General features: G+C 42.4%; 1 protein-coding gene across 3 annotated transcripts; it reads left to right on the top strand.

Annotated features, from left to right (window-relative positions):
• Positions 1-2,855: 2,855 nt before the first annotated feature.
• Positions 2,856-10,279, top strand: hao2 (hydroxyacid oxidase 2 (long chain)). 3 transcript variants are annotated; one of them, XM_083681667.1, is made up of 8 exons: positions 2,856-2,992; positions 5,394-5,546; positions 5,750-5,901; positions 6,572-6,861; positions 7,318-7,536; positions 7,899-8,057; positions 8,203-8,272; positions 8,857-10,279. In XM_083681667.1, exons 1-8 carry the CDS (start codon positions 2,976-2,978, stop codon positions 8,910-8,912), a joined length of 1,116 nt encoding a protein of 371 aa, XP_083537793.1. In that variant the 5' UTR covers positions 2,856-2,975; the 3' UTR covers positions 8,913-10,279. The 3 variants fall into 3 exon arrangements, with proteins under 3 accessions (XP_083537793.1, XP_083537795.1, XP_083537794.1); XM_083681669.1 differs by having other exon boundaries at positions 2,861-2,999; XM_083681668.1 differs by lacking the exon at positions 2,856-2,992 and adding an exon at positions 3,566-3,659.
• Positions 10,280-10,417: the final 138 nt, after the last annotated feature.

The raw sequence follows: 10,417 nt of genomic DNA, 5'->3' as shown, positions 1-10,417 counted from the left end.
TGTTCTTCTAGAAATGTATAGTGGACAATGTGTTGAGAGGTCCCATTGAGAGCAGGTAAAAGACTAACGTTGAGTGGTGTCGAGTTGGCCATTCACAATCTATAGCACAAAGGCTGGCATTCAGTGAATATGTTCATCCTTACTATAACTGCTATTTCTGGAGAAATGTTAATTTAAACTCAAATGTTCAGAGAAACAGGGTCAGATATGAACTTCCTGTGCAGCAAGGGAAAAAAACATATTTTCCAGTTAGAAGGAAACAATTACAGAGATGGAACTGTTACGGTATGATCAATGTTTGATCAAGAATTATATAAATATGTTAGGGAAAAGAGAAACAAAATACATAATCTTATCATGAAACCAAAAACATTTGTGTGATTTAAAACATGTTTTATGTAACTTTGAGGGTATTCAATGAATGGGGCCTCACATGTCAGCACACAGCATTGTATGTTGTTATATAATTCACATTGTCGAGGTACAATACGTGATGTCAGAGGTGATAGTCATTTCAGTGGCTGTTCACTTATTGCAGTGTAGCAGGTATATGTCAATGTTCTCTCTCACTGAGCTTCTGGATTAACTTGTCTGGGATACTTAGAAGACTGACATTGAATAGCTCTATTTATTATTCTATTATTCTATTATTCAGTATAACACTGCCCTCAAGTGTTCATAGGCCACATTGTTATAAACTGTTGAAAGCAATACGACTGAATTGAGACCAACCCTTTTTCAAGTTTTTTTGGTTGAAGTATTGCAGGTTAAGCTAAAACTACTAATATTATTATTATTATTATTATTATTATTATTATTATTATTATTATTATTATTATTATTTTCAGATACATAAAACAAATACAAAACACACTAAACCTATGAATGGACAAACGTGTCGTCTCCGGCAGTGGAGGGTCTGGGTCGCTGAGAGGTTCAGCTCCCACACCCAGACCCACCACCGTGAAGTGAGTGTCAGCACTATGTGTGTGTTGGCAATTAAGCGATTGTGTGTTCAAAAAACTAAAATACTTCAAGTACATCCGATTCTTTTACCAGGTTATGACTTTTCCAGAAGAGCTGAAGTTTATACAAAGAGAATGAGCATCACAAGCTGTAATAGGTGAGTGGTTCTCTGTGGATACTGTACCTCATGCAGGTAGATAAACCTGATTCAGATAGGTAAATAAACCTCATTTAGGTAGATAAACATCTATCAGGTAGATAAGATGTGGTCTTCTGTGGCTCAGTTGGTAGAGCATGGCACTAACAATGCTTAGGTTGTAGGTTTGATTCCCGCTTGGACCATATATACTGGAATGTAAGTCGCTTTGGATAAAAGCAGCAGTCAGCTAAATGGCATATATTATTATATATAGATAAACCTCATTCAGGTAGATAAAAAAAAAACTAATTTGGGTAGATAAACCTCTATCAGGTAGATAAATAAACCTCATTCATGTAAATAAATAAACCTCAATCAGGTAGATAAACCTCATTCGGGTAGGTAAACCTCATTCAGGCAGGTAAACCTGATTCGGGTAGGTAAACCTCATTCAGGTAGATAAACCTCATTCAGGTAGATAAAAAAAAACCTCATTCAGGTAGATAAATAAACCTCTATCAGGTAGATAAACCTCATTCAGGTAGATAAAAAAAAATCGTGATTCAAGTAGATAAACCTCTATCAGGTAGATAAACCTCATTCAGGTAGATAAATAAACCTTATTCATGTAGATAAATAAACCTCTATCGGGTAGATAAACCTCATTCAGGTAGATAAATAAACCTTATTCATATAGATAAATAAACCTCTATCGGGTAGATAAACCTCATTAATGTAGATAAATAAACCTATATCAGGTAGATAAACCTCATTAGGGTAGATAAATAAACCTCTATCAGGTAGATAAACCTGATTCAGGTAGATAAACCTCATTCAGGTCGATAAAAAAAACCTCATTCAGGTAGATAAACCTCTATGAGGTAGATAAACCTCTGTCAGGTAGGTAAACCTCATTCAGGTAGATAAATAAACCTCATTCATGTAGATAAATAAACCTCTATCGGGTAGATAAACCTCTATCGGGTAGATAAACCTCATTCGGGTAGATAAACCTCATTCAGGCAGGTAAACCTGATTCAGGTAGATAAACCTTATTCAGGCAGGTAAACCTGATTCAGGCAGGTAAACCTGATTCAGGTAGATAAACCTCATTCAGGTAAACCTCATTCAGGCAGGTATACCTACCGACTTCTACAGCCAGATACACACGAATAAAACTAGTTTTGCCAGTTACATTCAGAGAACAACTATTTCAGTCAAGTAAACTCCAAAGTAAAATGATCGACTGTATTGTGGTCAGTTGAGGCTGGTGGAGGAATAAATAATTGGAGGACGGGCTCATTGTAATGCATGTGACGAAATGAGGAATGGTATCAATTAGAAGTTTATTTCTGAGGTGTCCCTGACCACCCTGTACAGTACAGTGTATTGCATTTATAGTGCTGCACATAATGTACAGCTGTTATGTACAATAATCGACCTCCCTTTATATGGCAGGCAGGTAGCTGTGTGTGAATAGCTATGGTCTATTGTGTGTGAATAGCTCTGGTCTTGCTATGGTATGTCATCATCTGTGCTATGGTATTTCACACACACACACACACACACACACACACACACACACACACACACACACACACACACACACACACACACACACACACACACACACACACCACACACACACACACACACACACACACACACACACACACACACACACACCATCCTCACTATGTCCCTCATTGTCATCAGCACATTTCCAGCCGGTGTAAACACAATAAGACCAGAGGGGTCACGGCGAGGTCACACTCACTGTCAGTCCCCATATCTATCATAGTTTTATTTCAACCCACACAAAAGAGATATTGGAACTAACTACACTGGGCTGGATAGCAGGGATTTCAGAATGAACTACGGCAACTTGTGAGTGGTGAGTCGTTGATCAAAATACGTTAGCTTTTGATATCAGAATGCATTACTTCATGCGCAATAGGATACCAAAAGTAATGTAGGCTATCTGTTGAGAATGACAAGTTAGAAGTCAAATGTCACTATAATCAAAATGTTTAATGATTTACTGACATACAGATTAATATACAAATATAATAAATGTTTTGAGGTTTGATTTGACGCTTTTTGTTTCTAGTCTAGCCCTATTGTTGTTTTTAGAAAACTACGATGACCTCAGTCTATTTCAAATGGTTAATCTATAATGAAGTTCATAGTACAACAATACTGACAAGATGAACTTTTACCCGTTTGTTGACATTTTTACTAAGCTAAGCAGTTTAGTGGTCACTGTGAGTGCGATTTGCTATATTTGCACCATATTCGGCAACATCGAGGAGCCTAGCCTGGTTAGTATGTACATTATACTAGCAGTAAACTTGTTGCACGCATTATGTCTTTGTTTGGCCTTCTATACCCCGCCCCATTCCTTGGTCAATCGTCGTCGAGTGTTTCGTCCGTGATTTCATGCAAATTACCTATTTTTTTCTTGTGAGTCCGCCTCCATATAAAGACAGAAGAGTTTTTCCTCAACAAAGTTCGCAGATCGACGTTTCTAATCGCATGACATGACATCGACTAGGTAAATACGTTAAATTCGAAAGTGTGCACGAGTCTATGCACTCGATCGTGTTGGCTGACACTGTACCACTGCAGGCTAATTTCATTAGAAGAAACATGAATTGGCATATCTCCTAGTCTCCAATTTAGGATTTGCCATAAATCAAGGCGTTTTACTTTGTTGCCCGTTTGTTGATTTTAAAACTATTGTAGTAGGCCAAGTTATATGACCTTGATTCTTGTACTGTTTTTGGGTCATTTGAGGTCACCTGTCTGTGTTCACAAGAATGTATCCACCAAACCTTTTTTTTTATTAAACCTTTATTTTCACTGGGGTGTCCTACTGAGACCGAGGTCTCCTTTTCAGGGGATCCTTATTTACATTAAAATAGATTACATTAAAATGACATTGCATTACATTAGCCTACTACAAACAATACATTACATTAATAACAATATATTAGCCTGCATTACAAACAATTACACAGAATCTACACAATAAATACAACAATAACATATCTATCTATGTCAATCAAGACACCCCTAATCAAGACATATCCTTTATCAAGGTCTTGAACTGCCTGATCGTCACAAGAGAATCTAAAACATACAACTCATACATAGTCTTGTAATGTATAGATTTGCATATGCTAACACTGCATCAGTATCTGTGAATTATGCCTGAGAAGCAAAATATGTGTTTTTACTGTGTTAAAGCTTCATTCTAACACTAACATGAGCACTTCTTAGGATTACATTTACGTTTAAGTCATTTAGCAAAGCGACTTACAATAAGTACATTTGTCTAAGTAAGTGAATCCACTATACATCATACATCAGTCATCCTAAGTAGAACATTTGATAAGAACAAGTGCCATCGGCAGTCACAGTACGAAATACTTTCTTATTTTTTTCCCCCCAGTAAAGGATCTGTGTTTACTGACAGGCCCAAAGATCCTCTCTGGGACTAGTGGGAATAATGAATTACCTACCTGCTAATGCTATTGAATAATGCTAATGCATTACATTTACATTTACATTTATGGCATTTATCCAAAGCAACTTACAACAAATTGTTGGGGGTGAAGAGGCCTCAAGGGTTGGGGTTAGGGTTAGTACAGGGGGGGTAGTAGGGGTGAAGAGGTCTTTAGGAGGGACAGTTAAGATGTAGCCTGAAGAGATGGGTTTTCAATCTACGGCGGAAGATCAGTAGTGACTCTGCAGTCTTGACAATGATGGGAAGCTCATTCCACCAGCGGGAATAATGCTATTGAATAATGCTAATGCTATTGAATAATGCTAATGCTATTGAATAATGATAATGCTATTGAATAATGATAATGCTACTGAAATATTGATGACATTGTTTTACATCGCTTGTCCTTGGATGTCCTCTGTGTTAATAACTTAAATGATGCATCTTTGGGGCGCGTTCAGTGGCGTAGCACACTAAGGCGCATACCATATCATCGCAAGGTCCCTGGTTCGATTCCGGCCATCGACATATCCTGCATGTCATCCCTCCTCTCTCTCACCCATCCTTCCTGTCAATCTCTACTGTTTCTATCCCAATAAAGCAGAAATGCCCTAAAAACATATTGAAAGAAAATAAAAAATGATGCAGCTTCACCTCCTCTATGTTCCCAGTGTTAATCCTACCGAAATATTGATAACACTGTTCTACAGTACATATTTTCCTTGTTCATAAAGAACTACTTCAATGCTGCCTTCACCTCCTCCTCTATATTCCCTGCAGAGAGGGTGGGCGCTGTGCAGAGATGGCCATGGTGTGTCTGACGGACTTTGAGGAGTATGCCAAGGAGCATCTCTCCAAGGCCACCTGGGACTATTATGCAGCCGGAGCGGACGAGTGCTGCACCAGGGACGACAACCTGCTGGCCTACAAACGGTACCTACTTCCTCTGGTCTATGGACTACAATACCCACAACGCATTGTCTTCAGAATGGCACAAGTCTTCAGAACTGCGTCAGGACTCAAAACGAGTGCTCCACTATCAGACTAGCACTGTGTGTGCGTGCGTGTGATGATATGTCTGCATTTGAAACACACTGCATTTATGACTATAGACAATCTCTTCAACCCTTCCTCAGAATTCGTCTGAGACCACGTATCTTACGGGACGTGTCTGTGAGTGACACCAGGACCACGGTCCAGGGCACAGAGATCAGCTTCCCCGTGGGCATCGCCCCCACGGCCTTCCACTGCCTGGCCTGGCACGAGGGGGAGATGGCCACTGCCAGAGGTGAGGAGAGTTTAGGCCGTTTAGCTCTCACTGAATTAGCATGCTGAATGTCAAAGGGACATTACCCATATTCAAAGGTCAAACACCCTGATGAAGGTCTGTCGACTGAAATGTTGGTATCTTTCCACATAAATGTGAAGCAGCAAGAAAGCAACTGTGCTCACGTTTTTTTCCTTTTCTAAGTCTATTTATTCACACTAAGAACCTAGAGCAAGCTAAGGTGTTCAAACTTTTCTCAAACCTCAAACAAAAGCGACATTACCTGAAAAGGGATTCATTTTCAGTCTACAGACAGTTGTTAAGAATTGTTACTCAGCCTCAAGTTGTTGTTACTCTATTTAGCCACTAGATGGCAGTCTGACGTCATTATGTTTTGCTCAACATTCTGAGGCACTCAAGTCGTGATATATATACTGCTCTACCCTGCATACAGGGGAGGCTGTTGGAGGTAGTAATCGGAGGACGGGCTCATTGTAATGCATGGAATGGTATCAAACACGTGTGTTTTATACCCTTCTTCATTCTGTTCCATGCATTACAATGAGCCCGTCCTCCGATTTCTGCCTCTACTAGCCTCCCCTGTCTGAATATCCCTCAACTCCCTCTCTCTCTCCCCCACCCCTCTCCCCCTTCCTCCCCCCTCTCCCTCCTTCCATCCCCCTCTCCCCAGCCACAGAGACGGTAAACACCTGTTACATCACCAGTACCTACTCCACCTGCTCTGTGGAGGAGATTGTGGCGGCTGCTCCTAACGGCTACCGTTGGTTCCAGCTCTACGTTTACCGGGACAGGAAGCTGTCGGAACAGATCGTCCACCGCGTCGAGGCGCTGGGGTACAAGGCCCTGGTGCTCACCGTGGACGTACCGTACACCGGCAAGCGGCGCAATGACATACGCAACCAGTTCAAGCTGCCGCCGCACCTGAAGGTGAAGAACTTTGACGGGGCCTTCCAGGTCATGGTAAATAGACAGGATATATTTTTTTACTTTTACTGATTCACTTTCACACCTTCAACGCACATTGTTCACTTTCACACTGCCGCCCACAACAAATTATGTAGACCACAGCATTCTGATACCGTTCCTTATTCCGTTCCATGCATTACAATGAGCCCGTCCTCCGATTTCTACCTCCACCAGCCTCCCCCTGATGTAGCCGCACAAAGCACATTCTATCTACTGTGAATAGATCTACTGTACATGATCAAACCTCTCCATTGTCCTCAGTGATGCAATCTTAACTAATGAAATCTCTTTCAGTTACATGTTCTTGCCTGATAAGAACAGTCATTTCAATCTATTTAAACGATTGGTGTGAAGTTCACTACCCTGGCATGAGGCACTTGTTTGTGTGTATGTATATGTGCCTGTGTGTGTGTTTGTGTGTGTGTGTGCACATGTGTGTGCCTGTGTTAGGAGAGTGCAGGGCCGGAGGAGTATGGGATCCCTGCCAACACACTGGACCCCTCCATCAGCTGGAAGGACGTGTACTGGCTGCAGTCTCTGACCCGCCTGCCTATCATCATCAAGGGCATCCTGACCAAGGAGGACGCAGAGCTGGCCGTGGAGCACGGCGTCCAGGGTATCATTGTCTCCAACCACGGAGGACGGCAGCTGGATGGGGGCCCGGCCACGGTAAAGACCCTGGAGAGGCAAACGTTGGCTGGATGGTTGGCTGGCTGGCTGGCTGGCTGGCTGGATGGCTGGCTGGCTGGCTGGCTGGCTGGCTGGCTGGCTGGCTGGCTGGCTGGCTGGCTGGCCTTTTCATTCATCTCGCCATCTCTCTCTCTGTCTGTCTCTAGCTAGCCCGCTAGAGACTTTAAAGCTTATATATAGATTTGAGCTCTTTCCAGACTTTTCATTCTTTCTTTTCCATCTGTTCTCCCTGGCTGTGTTTCTCCCCCCTCTACCTCTCTCCCTCCCTCCCCCCTCTGTCTCTCTCCCTCCTCCCTCCCTCCCCCTTCTCCCTCCCTCCCTCCCACCCCCTCCCTCCACAGATTGATGCCCTGTCTGAGATTGTGGACACGGTGCAGGGCAGGATCGAGGTGTATCTGGACGGGGGCATCCGTACTGGCAGTGACGTCCTGAAGGCTGTGGCCCTGGGGGCCAAGTGTGTGTTCATTGGCAGACCCGCTGTGTGGGGCCTTGCCTACAAGGTAATAATAATAAAATGGAGTGTGTGGGGTGTGCGTGTGTTGGTGTGTGTGTGTGTGTGTGTGTGTGTGTGTCTGTGTGTGTGTGTGTGTGTGTGTGTGTGTTGGCTGACAGATTAATAGACTAGCTAACTGATTGTGTTTTCAGGGTGAGGAGGGTGTGAGGGAGGTGCTGCAGATCCTGAATGATGAGTTCCGTTTGTCCATGGCTCTGTCAGGTGAGTGATCGGCCAACGGACGGTTCTAAGATCTTGGCTGCAGGCCAGGTCTCTCGCCTTCTCCCCACAGTGTGCTCTTGCTTTCCTTCATTCCACCCCATGCAATTAAAAGCGGATTGATGGACTTGTGGATTGATGGAGTTTCAACCACTTACTCAGTGGAGGCTGGTGGAGGCAGAAATCGGAGGACGGGCTCATTATAATGCATGGAATGGAATGCATTATGAACTGTATCAAATGGTTTGATACCATGGTACCTATCACGTGGATTTGATACCATTCCTCATTCCATTCCATGCACTACAATGAGCCCGTCCTCCGATTTCTACCTCCACCAGCCTCCATGGAGTCACCAGTCCATTCCATTTATGTCCATGAGGAGGAGATGAAGAGCCAATCACAGATAGAAGGGTAGAGGATCAGACCAGAGGCCTTGTTAGAATCAGACCAGAGTGGAGGTTGGTGGAGGTAGAATGCATGGATCCATGCCTTACAATGATTTCTACCTCCACCAGCCTCCCCTGTGAGCTACTATATACCAATGCCATGACAATGTTACTTTGTTTTCTCTTCCTCTCCTCCAGGCTGTCGGAACGTGGCTGAGATCAACAGGAACCTGATCCAGTTCTCTAAACTGTGACTGCACAGCAAGGGGCGCCACAGAGAGCAAGACGATGACGACGACAACAAAACTGAGTTTTGTTGTCGTCAGACAACAAAGAATCATTCTAGATCAGGAGTTTGGACAATGTAGTCTAAAAACAGAGAGCTATTATATGAATCCTATAAAACTGTCCTGAATCATTAAATACAGTTCTACGGGGAATTTAATTGAACATAAATTTGACAAGTATGAGTTTGATTACTCAGTAATGCATAATGTATGCAGAATGTGAACAAAATAAAAATAAAAGAAAGTGTATTTTTTGATAAAAGCAGATTCCATAAGACGCACTGTAACAAACTCAGCTATGATACTTTGACATGAGGGTCATATAGTGACGAGTGCAGGAGGAGGGGGCCTTCACCTCCTTCTCCCGACTCATAAAGACCCCTGGTCAAGTAGTCATTCTTCTGAGAGAGTTTGTGTCAGAGAGGCTGGTACAGGAGGCCGGAGTTGTGTCTCAGATAACGGGGGCGGTAGTGGATGTAGTGATATAGCAAGTGAATAGTGAAGGTGGTTTTGCTTTTAGATCAGGGGATGAGTCTTTACATTACAAAATACCTCTGTCAAATACTACATAGGCCTTTGTCATATACTACATAGGCCTGTCGTATACTACATAGGCCTATGTCAAATACTACATAGGCCTATGTTATATACTACATAGGCCTTTGTCATATACTACATAGGCCTATGTCATATACTACATAGGCCTTTGTCATATACTACATAGGCCTATGTCATATACTACATAGGCCTATGTCATATACTACATAGGCCTTTGTCATATACTACATAGGCCTATGTCATATGCTACATAGGCCTATGTCATATACTACATAGGCCTTTGTCATATACTACATAGGCCTATGTCATATGCTACATAGGCCTGTCATATACTACATAGACCTGTCATATACTACATAGGCCTATGTAAAATACTACTGTAAAATACTATGATGTATAAGGGATCCTTGATTTGCCTTTTGGGACAATTCCATTTGTTCCACTGCTCCAGCCAGGCAAGATGAATTAAGCTCAGATAAAGTATTTGACATGAAGTGATTGATCCCTTCTGATTTGATAGTAATAATGACTGTAGTGGTTGGTGAGGTAGTAAAAGACTATGGATGCAGCGACGGAGGGAGTGAAGGATGGAGGGAGGGAAGAAGAGAGGGAGAGAGGGAGAGAGGGAGTTGGATTGATCAAATGTCTGCTAGACTAGAGTGATGTAGCGGCCTTCCAGTTCCTCATCCTCTGAGGCCGGTGTGGTTTGATTCAGCGGCCTGTCTGGAGACACAGGGAGATGTTTTTATAGGATGTTATGAGAAACTCTTTGAGAGTAAAAAAGTCAAACCTTAGAACACATTCTGCATCCTGTCTTTATTTGGGTTGTGGTGTGATGCTGTTGGCTCTGTTGAAATTCACTGTATAGATAGATAGATAGATAGATAGATAGATAGATAGATAGATAGATAGAT

This window comes from Argentina silus, assembly GCF_951799395.1.
Source record: "Argentina silus genome assembly, chromosome: 12".
NCBI lineage: Eukaryota > Metazoa > Chordata > Actinopteri > Argentiniformes > Argentinidae > Argentina > Argentina silus.
Note: the sequence above shows the minus strand (reverse complement) of the source record. Positions and strands in the feature narration are given on the sequence as shown.

Excerpts from the sequence above, each read along its gene's own strand:
- hao2 (XM_083681667.1), top strand. Across the intron at positions 5,547-5,749 it reads AACCTGCTGGCCTACAAACG|AATTCGTCTGAGACCACGTA; the intron begins GTACCTACTTCC and ends ACCCTTCCTCAG. Across the intron at positions 5,902-6,571 it reads GGAGATGGCCACTGCCAGAG|CCACAGAGACGGTAAACACC; the intron begins GTGAGGAGAGTT and ends CCCTCTCCCCAG.